The 15,715-nt window shown below is 42.9% G+C and overlaps 1 protein-coding gene across 5 annotated transcripts in view; it reads right to left on the bottom strand.

Annotated features, from left to right (window-relative positions):
* The window catches only part of vav2 (vav 2 guanine nucleotide exchange factor), a 190,019-nt gene that overhangs the window by 34,677 nt on the left and 139,627 nt on the right, over positions 1–15,715 (bottom strand). For 4 of the 5 annotated variants that reach the window (XM_041960488.1, XM_041960486.1, XM_041960489.1 and 1 more), the window contains exons 4-7: positions 11,686–11,754; positions 3,634–3,739; positions 1,617–1,715; positions 531–599 (exon numbers count right to left, since the gene is read on the bottom strand). In XM_041960488.1, the coding sequence (XP_041816422.1) occupies positions 531–599; positions 1,617–1,715; positions 3,634–3,739; positions 11,686–11,754 (343 nt within the window). The remainder of the gene's footprint in view (positions 1–530; positions 600–1,616; positions 1,716–3,633; positions 3,740–11,685; positions 11,755–15,715) is intronic. The other variant, XM_041960487.1, reaches the window with a different exon arrangement.

The following is a 15,715-nucleotide window of genomic DNA, read 5'->3' as shown; positions in this document are numbered from 1 at the left end:
GCCCATCCAATACCATTTCTATCCTTTCGTTGGTGGTGTAACAGTTACTTAAATTATAGAAACACAGGATAGTAAGGAGTGCATTGGATGGGAAGTGAGTGGTGGCCTTGCAGCTGAGTACATTTACATTTACAAGGCTGAAGATTGAAGCCAATGCTCAGAGTCCTTGCTATGATGTTCCTTGAAGTGTTCAGTTCAGTTTTTGCCGCAATATTGAAACGCTGCTTTTTGTTCTCTTGTAAGTTGATCATCGACCATGACCATGATCCACTGTTCAAGTCTTTCAAAAACAAAGAAAAGAAATCTTTTGTTTTCCTCCGCCGTGCTGAACACACTGAACCGTGACACTAAAATCTCAGCGCGTATCGAACAGTGAACTCTGCATCCCGATACGCCCCTAATATGAATACATACAACACACCCTGTCATTCACTCAGCCAGCCATACACATATTGAATTATTCACTCGGTGGGTGACACATCCAGGCGTGCTGTATAGACATCATTTTCCTTGCTCGAGCGGTTACTCACCTCCAGATTGACAAAGATAGCTTCCATGTCCTGTGGCGTCAAGACTTGCTTCAATGGAATCATGTAATTCTTAAGAGAAACAAGAGAGAAGTCAGCGCAAACGTCTGTAAATGTAATTGAAAGGCTTAAAAAAAGGCTGAAAAAACAAATGGGTATTTAATTTCAGGCTATATTGTATAAATGCATGCGACACAGCTGTTCTGGTTGCTACACTTACTTCTGCTTACAGAAGAAAAACCTGCCTACTCTTCCACTAACGTTGTTTTATGGTTGTCACATTCCATCATCATAATAATAACAAATAGATCAACGAAGAAGCAACGGAGAGATGACAGGCTTTATTAACCCCAACTCAATTAAGCTTAACGAGTCCTCTGGTCATGAGAAGGTTATTTATTCTCACTTAGTCTCGTGTTGGCCTGACGCGGGAAACACAGGATACACATTTAGTTTAATGAAATTAGCGGAGCGGGTGATTTGTGGCGTTCCATCAAACCGCGGATGAAATCTGTCAACGGGGAAACTGATGCGTTAGCAGCGCTGATCTCAACAATGGTTCATTATCGCACTGAGAGAGATGGTGTGTGTGTGTCTGTGTGTGCGAGAGAGAGGGTTTAGGATTCTTTAAGCATACAGGATTTGCTGTTTTACACGAATGCAGCTTGCACTTGTCTGCAGTAGTGTGCTGCATTAACACAGGAAGACATAAAGGGACTGTGGAAGAAAATAATGTATAATGTTTTGTGGGAAACTTCCCCAACACTTGTTGCTAGTGTGTGTGTGTGTTCATGTATAGATGTCCTTGCGTCTGTGATGTGCGGGTCTATACTTAAAGCCCCAGGGATCAGCGTCTCCTGTGGGGACTGAGCCAATAATAACCGAATCGATCAGCTCCTGTGACATTTGCGCTCCCAAAAGACTCCGCCAATAGCTGACATTTCCATGCTGCGACCCGGCCCACAGGCCTGAGACACCGACAAAGACAAAGTGACAAAAGGAAACTCCGACGCGCCACCGCTTGAGCCAGGATAAAAATGCACATATATCAGCGCGCTCGACCGAATGAACGCATATTGTGACACTCACCTTCTCGATGTCCTCTAAAGTCTTGTAGTACTTTGCTTCAGTCTCCTGGATCTCCACTAAGCAGCAGTTTCTTTTGTCATCTTCTGTCATACCCATCTTCTATGGTGAGAGTAGGAAATATAATGAGTCAGGGCTGTTTCAATCAATTCCCAAAGCATATATGTTATCAGAGCTAAGCATTTTCCAAACTGTGCTGCTGCGTTTTAGGAACTGTAACATATTTTATACCATTTCAGGTGTTCATTGGTTTGCATTCATTTCCAAGCAACATGAAATCTATTAGCATGAAATTCGCTTTACATAGCAGTGTAATCCATCATATTCCATTATCTGTATGAGATAATGCAGTGCAGACGTTTCCAGTCAATTTACACTTCAACTGCACTGCCATGCTACCCTAATGACTTGATGTTGACCGAGCTGACAAGGCTCAAGCAGGTTTCAAGAGTCTGTTTTACTTTCATTCAGCAGGATAATCCACTCGTTATCAGTGCCTCTTTCCAGGGAGTCCTGGGTATAAAACTGATTGGATCCTGCTAATTGTTTTTTTATACTGTCTGAAAATGAATGGGAAATGACAGACGCCAGAAGAAAAGGAAAAACACATTCAAACTGTGTTCTAACATGGTCAGAAAAAAAAAACAAAAAACAAACACAATGCGCAGTTAAGGAGCTACAAGGTCATCCCATATTTAAAGAAAAAAAAAAAAAAACACGTGTGTTTAATTAAAGCAGAACATTTCCAGAGCCAGATCAAAATGTTCACCCACACCGGCTGAGCACACTGAGAGAGGAAGGTGTGTGAGCCGGTGAGCTTTGGTGCATCACTGAATGTGTGGGCAGGCTGAACAAGGCATATGTATGCATTTGTGGATGACTAAATGGTTTTTCATTTATAGCTGTGCACTGGAGGATGGGGAAAAGATACCAACTTATCTCCACAGAGCGTGTCTCATGAGACCTGATGTCTGAGAAGGCCTCCCTGTTCGAACGTGAGTATATATACACGTGTTTCTCTGTAAGAACAATATACTGTAATGCATATTGTCAGTGACTCACCCAAATGATCATGGTATAAAAAAAAAAAGACATAGACAGAGGGTTCATTTCCATCGAGATTTTTTATGCCGTGGTGGTGATATGAGCAGCCTGACTGTGGAATAATTAACTGAGCCATCTGGGACAGATTTGACTGCTGATGACCAGAGCTGATAATACAAAAACTGGGGCTAAAAATACAGAAATGCAAGTCCAGTCCAGGCCCCAATCCAGCATGTAATCAACCAATCAGAAGCAGGGCTCTAAGCCAGCAGGATAACGTTTATTTGTCTCGTGCGTTGAGGTTCTGTGTGGCAGCTGGTGGTCACTGCTGACGTCAGTTAACGGCGCAGTCAGCGAGCTGAAGTCACAAATGTCTCTAGCGGGCCCTGAGTCAGACCCCAGATGGGCTCTCCCTTTCCCCTGTGCACGGGTCAGTAATCTAACTGGCAGGTCATTCTCATGGGATGCTGCGAGTTTGTTTTAATGGGGTGGTGGAGGGAGTTTGCTGACGGGGTGGGGTGAGTCACAAGCACAGCGGCACTCACCTGCATGTATCTGATCTGCAGCATTGGGAAAGGCAAAGCAGTGCAAGTCAGAAGTCAAGTTTATCACCGGTTATGTAAGAGGCATCGAAGTGCGTTAAGAGTTGAGATGTCATGCAAATACTAGACGATGGCCCCAGAGACATTGACAATGCACATCACAGACACACATGAGTGTGTGTTTTCTTCTTAGCACTATATGTTCATTGTGTCCTTTCTGGTAGTAGAGAACAGATTTTAGTAATAAAATAGATTTCGTAATCAGTCAAATTAAATGTTGTCTAATGGACACAGGCGTCTTCGTCTAAGGTGAAAATGCAATGCTTCAGACCTCCAGGACGCATCAGATTCACAATATGACAAACACCCATCATCAGTAACTGACAAAAAAAATCCCCAATGATAAAAGGGCAGAGACTGTGACACGTTCTCACCATGGGTTGTCGTACTTCCACCTTAATGATGTCCTCGTAGATGTCATCCCCATCGTCCTCACACGGCACGCAGTCGTAGATGTCATCCTCACCCAAGTCATGCTCACTGGGGAAAAACACGCACACACGAGTGAGACGAACAGCTGTATCAGGACACAAGCCGAACTCAAAGGGCGAATCCTTTCACTTTGTCCAAAAGGCTCATGTGTCCATTTTAAACTGCTCTGACAGCTGAAAGCACTGAGCAGACAAACCAGGGCGAGCTCATTATCTTTCATGAGCCCTGCCTGAAGAGTGATATTGACGGTCCAGGCGAGGGGACACAGTACAATACATACATAACAATACAAAACCTCCACCGAGTTCCTTTACTGAGTGGCATTTCCCTTTAATATGTTTATGCTTCTTTGGCACCCAGCTAGCTAAGTGACCTTTAATTAGGCAAGGAGCCAGCAGAGCACAGACAGTTACTGTGGAGAGGAGCATCTTCTGGGAAAGATCCTCAAACTCTGGGAGGCCATACTGTACCTCCCTGGGCTCCATGAAAGCAGTTGTTGTTTGGAAAACTCATTGAGGCGGCGGAGAAGCCTCAGCAGGGATACACTCTGGCAATGGATCCCAAATCGATGGAGTTGATTAACACTGATATGGAAGCTTTAGGTCACCAAAAAGGAAATAAAAGATTAACTACTGTAAATAAATAAATGTGGTAAGAGTAGCCTGCTAAATAATGGAGGACAAGGGTTCAACCTTGGCAATTGCATGCTTGCTCATGTATAATGCTGTATACACTTTACATATTAAAGGTATGCAGAACTAGCTATTCACAGTACCTGTCTGCAATGTACCCACAGATGTGCAGACAACCATCACTTTTTACTTTGATACTGACAAAAACTCAAAAACACAATGATTCTCGGGCGAGTTCTGGAGTTTTAAGAAGGTCTTTTTGTCTAATTTCTAAGCCTAGTTGGGGACATGTATTTGGGATGGACATGAAAATCAAGTAATGATATCTTCACAATGAATCTAACAATATCTGTATCATGTCTGTGTGATCTGATTTGATTGAGTTCTACTGAGTTACGTGATCTGCCAACCTGTTCTGCCTCCACGTGCTCAGAAAAGGAGGACTAGGATTCAAGCTTGGCAAGTGGCCTTCCTGCTTAAATGTCCTTGAGCGGCCCACCAGCTCGAGGGATGCCGTTTTGTGCTCTGACCTGGCCTAAGTGGGGGCAAGCGACAAGAGGACGCCTCTTCTTGGATAAATAGTGCCTCATCCAAATGTATCTGGAAGTGATCTCCAGCACGTCTGCCTTTCTGTTTGAGCATTCCTGGGGAAGATTCTTCACCTCTGCTCGCCTAATGGGGGCCATAACCTGGCTGTCCTGGCATCAAGCCAACCAGGTTCAGACCAGGGAATTTTATTTCACTTTAAGATCCCTGAAATGGGATGTTTCGTAGGGATTTTATGTGCTTTATTAATTCATGAATATTCTAAAACAACATTTATGGGCACAAGCCCAAAAAATACAGGTTGTTGGATTTTCTCCACTGTGACATGGCAACATATTGACCTTCTGCATCACTGCTGAAATATTCCTCCCTTCAGCGTCTGTGTGAACAGGGGACAATCAGAAATCAGAAAAGATAGAGCTGCCCTCAATCAAATATTCAGCTTTGTCGTCACGCTCGTGCAGGCATTGTTTGAAGTTTTAATTGAGGTGGCTTGGTTCACTCTCAGCGCTGTGTGTCGTCTTTCTTCATTAAGTTAAAGTGGCTCATGTTGAATACTGAGAAGGCTGTGTGGGAGGACAGCGGCCAGCCGACGCTGTACAATCAGTACCTCCTCTCTGAACTCTGAGACTACAGTAGGCTCCACAGAGACTGATGTGTTGCATGGCAGGGAGGGTTTTTTTTTTTTTCTTTTTTTTTTGGAAAGCAGATGTTGTACTTCATTGTGCTCTGATCCCTCAGAGACAGTATTATACCGTACGACGGAGGTCTGGTGCAGTGATGTGAACGCAACCTGTGGAGAGATCTAAGAGGCTCCTCTTAGATCTCCAGGGAGAGCATGGAGGAGGAGTTGGAGAGTGGAGTCCTTTTATACAGTATAAGAATAAAAATTTTTAAGAACACTGAAGAGAAAATGCTAAAACTACATAAGAAATATTTTTTGCTGGCTTTCATCATCCATCATCTATCTATTGATCCTGACGGACATTACTGGGAGTTTGCAGAGGGATCTATTCTATTGATTAGCGATGACACTTGAATCAGATACTACTACTGACATGCCACATCGACTTTTCCTGATTGTTTTAGATCATCGCAGCCTCTACTTCCTGAAAGCTCCTCCTGATTTCCAGTTGGCGATGTCATTGATGAAGTTCTTAACTGACTCCGGGTTTCCACCGTCAATATGCATTGATCCTAAAGTCAAATAACTCTAATGAACCCAATACAAGATCTAAATGTGATCAGTGTAAGCTTTATCACCAATACATATTAGTAGCCAGTACTGGGTTTCAGAGAACCAAAAAGGTTTCTGCTAACGAAAAAGGGATTGTTTTTCAAACCAAAAACTTATATAAGCTTGAAGTGTGCCTGTCTATCTTTGCAAGGACCAGTTTAAGCTTTAAACTTTAATGGTGATGACACTTTGGATGGTGAAGTTAATCCTTGAAACTTGGATGCTAGAAAATGGTTGAGGTTCAGGCATGAAGTATTGATGGGTAAGGTGACTGTTTCAGAATGCTAGCAGTGTAAGTGAGTGTGTGTTTGTGTGTGTGTTATGAGAACGACAGAGTGAGAAGCGAGAGGGACATATTTCTTGGCAGGGTAGTAAGTCTGTCGTGCCACAACTTCTCCATTTACATCCTTTTGTCTCTTGGGCTTTTGTGGACATTAATAAATCATTCATATGCATTAATGTGCGTGCACGTTTGTGTGTGTGCATCAGTGAGATAGAGAGTGGGAGTAGAGTCCTGAGGACTCATAAATTAGGTCTTATTTTCTGTCTGATTACACAGTGACAGGCCAGAGGGTGTCCAGGGCGTTTGCACGCAATCGGCGCGCTAGCCTCTGCTCGCAAGCCTCAGTGCCATACAGTTACATCAGTGGGCAGAGCATGACTCACCATATCAAAGCAGCTGAGCATATGTCCCCAAAGGCTGGGTTGCCTTCCAGGTTTCTATTACAGCGATGTTATTTTTTCACATAGGAAGTTGTTTTTGTTAGAACTGTGATATACTGTGTGGGGAGCTCTGGCATTGGCCCTTGACAGCACAGTAATGCTCCCACACTGCATCTCTGCAGCTGATAAACTGAAACAAAAACACCAAAGAACAAAACAGGAAAAAAGGAAAAGCCTGAGGCCCCTGGAGGTTCCATATTTCTCTGTACCTCACAATGCAAATATGGTGGACAACATACTGAGGAGTTTTCTATTCATTAAACCTCATTATATCACCTATTTAAACAAGGACTTTCAAGGCCAAAGCGGAGAAGGGTTCCACATGTAGAGCAGTTGTTGGGTGCGTAGGCTGAATCCTGGTTGGAGGGGCGTCAGGTTCAGATGCCCTGATTTGGATTGGTGCAGATAGCGGCTGTGAGGTTTTGGGGTATCAGGAGCTCAGACCATTGACACTTAGGTACCATGGCTTGGGAACCAAATGGTGGCCTGTCAAAGTCCAGCACAGATCGGTGGTACAGAGTGTGGACTGGTAGCCGGTGAGGTGTGGTGGCCCTATGAGTGTGTGCAGAAATAACAATGGCATGGAAAAAATTCCCCCAGGGGGATTAATAATAATAATCATCAGTGAGGCTAGGGCGAAAGTACAGAAAGGGTCATGTGATCATCAAACTAAAAAAGCTTTATCCTCTCTAGAACATAAATGTGCCGAGTAAATCCCATGCCATTCGATTTTATTATTCTGTATGTGCATATGGAAAGTTTGGCCTGATGGCAACGCAACAAAAAATATCACGGGGGTAGCAAAGTCATCAGGAAGCATCTTCTAGGGAGCAAAAATAGGTTATATCAGTATACCTTATTTTGGACAGACTGGCCAACTGACACTGTCGCTAGCAGGCGCAGCAATGGACAAAGTCTGCAACAAGCCGATCACTTTGGAGTGATCTGTACATATAATATCATGTGATTAGCCAGCCAAGAAGCACTGCTTAGTGCTTAATAAAATCAAATGTACTTTAAAAAGGAAAATATCAAAAGATATGCATGGTAGGTCCCGAGGCACAGGATGGTAGATGTAATTACTCCCCGGTGTATGAGCTTGAACGCTATCCACCGAAATTTGGATTTATGTCCCATACTGCTTTATTCAGATTCCAGCCCACTCACGATACTATTCAGAGCAGGGAAAGATGACACTGGCTATGAATGAGTCGTGATGCCAAGGCTTAAAGATAATTGAAGAGGTTTAACTGTTAGTTTAACTGTTTAACTGAAGTGAAGAGAACCAAATAGATATGTTGTATATGCTTGTACATGTATCTGTTTGTATGTATAGCTGCATGTGTTTCATGTGATGAAATGCTTAAGAATTGCATTATGTGCTTACTTGATTGTAAGCATTATGTTAAATCATGCTGAAAATAATTGTTTTAATAGCGACATGGTAGTGGCAATGTGTAATGTATGAATCCCTTAACCAAGATAGTTACATCACTGTTGCTTTTGGTTTATATATATATATATATGCACTATTAAAATATATATATTTTTATCTGTTATGTTCTTACAGGCCCATGTCTGTCTACAAAATATCTATTTTGAATGTGTTCATGTGCTAATACAAAGTTTCATTTAAAACATCTGTGACTTAATAGCTTGCAGTAAATAAAACCTTAGCTGAGCTCCATCCATTCTCAAGCTATTGACTTTTCATGTCAACCTGCCCAAGGGATTAATGGAGCAAAATAAACCGCCAAAGAGTGACAAAAAGGGCTTGTGACAGAGTTTGCTTCGGAATGGAAATCTATGTCTGCCTTTCACAGAGGAAAAAGTCCCTTGGCGAGTGTGCCCGATCCCCCCCATTTCATGCTTTGTCAACTCCGGGATGGAGTCATTCCAGACTGGGAGGACTCGGAGTTAAGCGACGTGAAGGCTTGATATCGCAGAGCCAGAGGGAGGAAGTATGGATCAGGTATACTGCATTAACCCTGGAGACCTCAATTAGGTAGAGGCTGGCCCCCACCTGACTCAGACACAAACAGATACGGTTCAGCAGAAAACTGGAGCGTCCTATCGCAGAATCCCATTCATTTACAATGAATGGCAGCCTGAAGCCTCAATCCACATCACCTGACATGAATTCTTATGACGTGATATCGTAAATATGGAGATCGTCCAGCGCGGTAAGTGACCTCCACTAAACCTCTAAGACGATACACGTCCAACCGCAAACATTCTCATGTAGATTTTCGGCCAAGCTACTGGGCGCAGACCAGCCTGCCGACAAAAGCCTCAAAGAACAAATCTCCACAATGGGTTATATGTTTAAACACTGTGAAGCATCACTACATTACTGAAGATTGGACTTGCATCTATCTCGAGAGACCTGTGAGGGTGCACCAGTTCAAGTCTTTTGGCTGCTCCTGATAAAAGCGAATCGATCTTTTGCCGCACGGGCTGCTGTAACAGTCTCCCATTAAACGTTTGGTCTGCTGGCACGGCCTCGGTTTTTAAATCTCACCTGAAAATCCATTTCTATAGATTGCTTGCCACAGCAGTTAGTACCCTTTGTCGTCTCGCCGCTGAACTTAACAATGCCATTTTATTGATTTTTATTGTTTGCCATTATATTGTTGTTTTACCCTTGTTGTCCATGCGGCTTTATGTTCTCACGCTGAATATTGTTGGTGACAATATTGCTGTTTTATTCCTTACATGCTGTTGTTTTTATGATACCGTATGTCCTGTCAGTGTATTATTTCCTTTCTCTGGGACGATGGTACAACATCCATAAAAAAATGCGATCATCATCGTCCTCTCCTTCACTCTCGCAGTCCATTTGAGCACTCATCGTAAATTATGAATGCATCGATATTTCAGGCTTATTATTAGGGCTTTGAGAGCAGGGTTATTGCTAGTGTGGCCTATGTGCCAAGTGTGTCCAACTGTATTAGGTGCAGGACTTGCTGATGAATCAATTATGTGGCTGCCCGTTAATGAAACGAATGCATACATGTTCTCTGAAAAAGGTCAAGAGCAGACGTGTGGCAGAGCGGCATGATTAATTCAATAAGTGCCAGCCCTGTGCACCTAAAGGTTACACAAAGAGCACCGGGCTACAACACCACTGACCGCTTCAGACAAAAAGAGATGAACTCAAGCTCAATGAAGGTTACGGGGGCCAGAACCCATTAAAGGAAAGAGGAGATCATGCAGGTTAGAGGTATTAAAGACATAACCACCGGCTGTAACACAGCATAAACCTTACTTCACTTGTTTTACAGTTGGTTTCAGCACTTGTTGCTATGGATACCATGCACTCGCTATAGCCACTGCATATTTCAGCAGTAATTTACAAATTAAGTATGCTTAATGCTACTCTATATAGGTGCCATTTCTTTGTGATGGACTAAGAATGAAAAAGGAACAAAGAGGCTGATTTTAGCCCCTTTGATATTGCCTGCATGAGCGCGTCAGTCAGTCTGACTCCTTCCCTTTTTCACACTAAAGAAAAAAAAAAAAGTGCACCTGTATGTTCCTTTGTTTCTAGGAGCACATTTTCATTCCATCTTTTTGGATAAAATCTTTAAATCATCACATTGTTAGTAATTCCTCTACTCCCATCAGGATCACTGCCTGTGCAAGATGCGGTTCAGTTGTCAAAGTGAGGGCCCATGTTCAAAGCGTGGAGGGCTGCATGTTCGGCTAAATCGCACTCTAATCCAGTATTAGCCCGCTTGGCTGGTGTTCCTCTCCCTCTAGCAGGAGCACATTCCTCATCCCCTAAAGAACACCACAGTCGTGCATTCAGCGAGCACACGCTGTATCTATAGCCCGCATGCTCTCCTCTCTATCTCCTGTGATGAATGACACCCATCTCAGGGCGGTTAGCTAATTACTCTCCATTAATCTGAGTGGAGCGGCTGCTGTCGAACTGCCAGCTCCGAAACCCTACGACTCTCTTTCACATCCAGCGAGAACCCACCCATCCACCTAACACACATGGAGCCAGGCAGCCAGCCACCGAGGCGGGCGGAGAGGCAGCCACGCCAGAAGCCAGAGCAGAGCTGTCGTCACCATGGCAATGGGCAGAGCGACAGAGAGCTTATGTAATTAGGCAGTTAGAGGAAACTGGAAGAAGTAGCAATCATGGTTCACTCTGACATGATGCACGGTGGATTGTCATACCTCCAGATTTGCTTTTTTATATACCAAGGAGTTCATATATATTTATTTATTATTTATACTTCAAACTAGATATCAAATTTCAATAATGTGAAACGTGAATAGATGACTACTTTGATGGACTCTGACTCTGATTTCCAGCATAATCAGAGGCTCTTTTGCATTTTGACCCAGTTTAAAAACAGTTTTCTGAGCAGCTGTAAAAGGCAAGAAGTAAATATGCCTTTGACACAGGAAAAAAAACATCTCAACAACATTTTAATCTGCTGGAACATCGAATCCAGATGAAAAGATGCTTAAAGCATGGTTTTAAAATCTAAATGTTTCCTGACAATAGCTAAAAACCATCAATAATCAGTCTTAATGATATGCCTGTGTGCATGTTTGTAATTTTATTAATCCGTTGTGAGGACAAAAATGTGTTTACACAGTGGTATAAAGGGACTCGCCTGCTGTCTGGAGGATAAAAACTGGTCCCCCACAAGGTCAACCATTAAATCTTATGGTGCAGATTTTATTTCGTTGTAGATTAGTTTTAATTTTAGGTTTCAGGGTTAGGTAAAGTTAGGGTAGGGTTGAGGCATGTAGTTTGGGAGAAGAAGTGCTACATTCATGAAAAGTCCTCCTCAGTGACACCAAAGAGTTTGTGTGGGTGTTGCTCGTGTACTTACTCAGCCAGCTCCTCGAGGCTCCGGTACACATCATCCTCATTCAGAGCTGTGTCCTCTGATGGAAAGGGTCTGGTACACACACAAACAGACACACACAAACACAGACAGAAAGAGTGAGAGAGGGTACAAGACACTTTATTACTACACACACCACAGCATCCCAGATAGAAAAATAACCAGAAACTGCGTGTCCTATCTGCCAGCTTGTCACTCTTAGCTCCATCACTTCAGCGGCGCAGCAGCGGGATGTATTCAACAGAGGACCCCATCAGTCACAAACAACACTGTCAAAACACATCAACTCACTGCTGCTGACAGATTAAAAAAAAAAAACGTGGCATCTTCCCACAGCCAACTTTCTCAGGCATTCAGGGAGGAAAACAGCCTTTTTTTTCAGACGGATAGCCAGGTGTCGTATAAATCCTCTCAGGGGGTTTAGGCTGCTTTCAAGGGCCCTCGGGGACGATGTAGAGCAACATGAAATATTGAAAATGACAAGTTCAGAGACAAACACAGCAAAAGTGACCTCCTTTACTCTTATGTACACATTTTGTTTTAAAACACAACAGTAATGAGCATTCAGCCCATCGTACTATAGCCTGAATAATTCACCCTCATCCTCGACTTAAAACCCTCATTCCTGCTCACGCAGTGTCAACAAACACAACAGTCGTGGCGAGAGGCAGAGCATAAAAACAGATGACTAATCAATTAGCTCATTAAACAGGGTGGATTTCTTTCTAAGATATCTGCTCTCTGCAAGCGTTACTCTGAAGTGCATGAGTAGCTCTCGATTGCCCGACCGTGTTTATGATGGGCTTCTTTTTTTCCTTTCACAGGAGCTGATTGCTACAAATTATAGCCTATTAGCTTAATGTTGTGCACAATTGAAGCTCATTAAAATCAGTGAAGTCATGAGCAGCGCTAATCATCAACCACGCTAACGCCACTGAAACGGAAACAGCCTGTACGATTAAAATGAATCCTGAGAATCTCTAATGTTTATAAGAGATACTCTCAGGCTATCTCCATTAACCTCCACGCCGTAAGGATGGCAAAATGTTTTCTATTAAAACACACTTTGGGAATGAACACGTACTGTAGAATTATAGGTCATCACCAGCTTTCAAAGTACCCGACTGCCTCAGCACTATGACATTTGTCAATTTAAGGAGATTGTTGAGAGTTTCAGGCGTGCTGGTTTGTTTTTCGCCGTGATAGCAGCATGCTGCTGCCACTGTCCTCTCCTCAAGCTATAAATCCACACAAAGCAGCAGGCAGCAGTGTTTTCAGCTGTGGTAAACAGCCCTGCAAGGTTGACCTTGACTCCCGCTGAATAATGTAAGTACTGAACACATGATTTGATTTCCTTCTGTCAAAGAGCCACTGGACACTCACACTCACACACACACACACACACACACACACACATGCAGACACTGCATTTACAACTTTGATCGGTAATCAGATCAGGATATAGCAATTCCTCATATACTCATTTTATTCTCAAGTAAGTCACGTTCACAACTTCTTCTGCAGTCTTTTAATACATGCAAGGTGTATACTAAAGATGTCTTAAAGGTTCTTAAAGTGTGTAGGATCTAGGGGGATCTGCTGGCAATATACATATATATGTATATAATGAGCTCTTTTTTATTTCTACAGAGGCACCGGGTCTTCTTTCACTAAGTTGGCATGTTGCACCACCATGTTTCTACAGTAGCCCAGAATGGACAAACCAAACACTGGCTCTAATGAGTGCCATTCACGTTTTTCATGGAAACTGCAGGTTCTCCTACACGCTTGAAAAGGGAGGGGTGAGGGGAGGGGTATTCATTTACAATCTGCAACCTCACCGCTAGATGCCACTAAATCCTACACACTGGTCCTTTAAGCGTTTAGTTCAAACACACCTAATTGTTAACAAAACTAGTCATCAGTTTTGAGATCTATCAGATTTACTAAATTGATAAGGTTTGGACTTTATGTGTTTCAGTATCCAACAATGGGACAGAAACTAGGTTAAAAAATAAACAAAGAAGATTAATTTTTAGCCTCTGTTTACCAGAAATGTTGCCATAGCAGCCAAACCACTTACATTTTGGGAATCTGTTTGGAAGGCATAATAAACCACATTCAAAATGTTCTATTCAACCACAAATTCCTGTCCTTCTGTTGAGAGATACAGCTGCATGAATAGGGCTGGATATCCATACTCGATACTTTGATGGCATCCTGTATTATTTAACACAAGGTGAAATCCCCAGGTCGCAACTGACATCAAAGCCTGATATATGTGCCTCAGGTATGATCAAAAATAGCTATGGCTTGATGCAATGTCTTGCACTTGACCATATATGGAAGACAGCTTGAGTTTTTCCTGTGATCCACCTGTGCAAAACGGACAGACAGCAGGACGTAGGGCCTTCTTTTCCTTTTTGACTTATTGTTAAAGGTAGAGAGTTTCTGTTCAATATCAGTAATAATAACAATGTGGTCTGAAAGAGGTTAGATCAACCAAGCTGGTTACGGCCAGTCTGTCTCAGGTTCCTTAAGCAGCTTTAACTCCAATGTTTAGCTGCATATGTAGAATACAGAAACCGGTGTGATACATCAGTCGCTGTGTGTGTGTGCACAAGCCTGTCTTGTAAAACAACACTGCTTTGTTTTCCTGATAGCGCTGTGATGGGAAACGTCAGTGCCGCCTGGACGTTATGCAGCATCAGTGTTTTCTGTGCGAAGGAAGTACATTTTTCTACCACATGCGGGTCACAGAGAGTGTGTGTGGTCAGTGTATGTGTCTGCAGTTTTTCCTTATCCAAATCAAGAAGAGAGGATTGAGGGTGTTAAAGGTTGTACAGACTCCAAAGCCCCCTGAGAAAACATTTAATTTTGGCCAACATAAATAAATAAAGTAAATAAAGCAATGAATACAAACTCTGACTAATAAGTGGAGGGGTTTGCTGGTGATTGACGGGCAGTTTCAATGTAAATGAATGGCTGGGGAGTTCAAGAGATTTACTGTAGCAAGAGGGGGAAGGAGGACACAAAGAGTGAATGTCTTAGTGTGTGTTGCAGCTGACTGAGAAGTGAGCTGGGAGATGACATGGACAGTTCAGTGTCAGAGACCAGACGTTCAAAGCTCTCATAAAGCACTCGACTCTCTGTCAGCACTCGGCTTTGAAATCCTTTCACTGTGTTTAATCCCAAGATATGATGATGATGGCTGAGACGCTGCATTGTGATGCGCGTCCTCATAAAAAGCCAACAGCAGTGGCCTGTTGGCGTGTAAAGGCCACAAATCACACCAAGTGAAAGTGAGCTTGTCAGTGTAAAAAAGCATAGAAAACAGTTTATCTCATCATTTTGGCTGCGCCGGTTTGTTTGTGTGTGTTTGTGTGTGTGTGTGTGTGTGTGTGTGTGTGTGTGTGTGTGTGTGTGTGTGTTTGTCGTGCACCTGTGTGACACTGCCAATTAGCCTTTGCATAATTAAAGCAGTGGTCACACTTAAACTGTGTGTCAGCCATCAAGTTAATGAATGCTCAGCTAGATTGTCAAAGGTCAGATGGTCACCCTCAACACACACACACACACACACACAAACACACACACACACACACACACACACACAAACACACACACACACACGCACACACACACACACACACACAGAATCCTGCTAGCCTCCACAGTCTTGTCTGATTCATTAAATTTGCAAATGTTTCCACGTAAATGGTCGACTTCATTAAAACCTCTGTATTTCCGAGAGCTAATTCCAGGCACCGTTATTAAGAAATAATAATAGAAAAACTGCCTCATCTGATTGATGTTACTCCCTCACTCACTTTTATGAACAGAAACACAGCGCAGGAGGCGCTTCCTCCAGAGCACAATAACACACCCACATCTGATGGCCCCCTACAATGAAATGTGCATTATATTATAAGTTATTAATGGAGTCCCGCAGGGCAAAATTTAATTACATAGTAGTTTGTGGAGATACGCGCTCGTATCTATCGCCTCACTGTTG

This window comes from Chelmon rostratus, chromosome 19 (assembly GCF_017976325.1).
Source record: "Chelmon rostratus isolate fCheRos1 chromosome 19, fCheRos1.pri, whole genome shotgun sequence".
Classification (NCBI taxonomy): Eukaryota; Metazoa; Chordata; class Actinopteri; order Chaetodontiformes; family Chaetodontidae; genus Chelmon; species Chelmon rostratus.
This window is presented reverse-complemented; position numbering and strand designations above follow the sequence as displayed.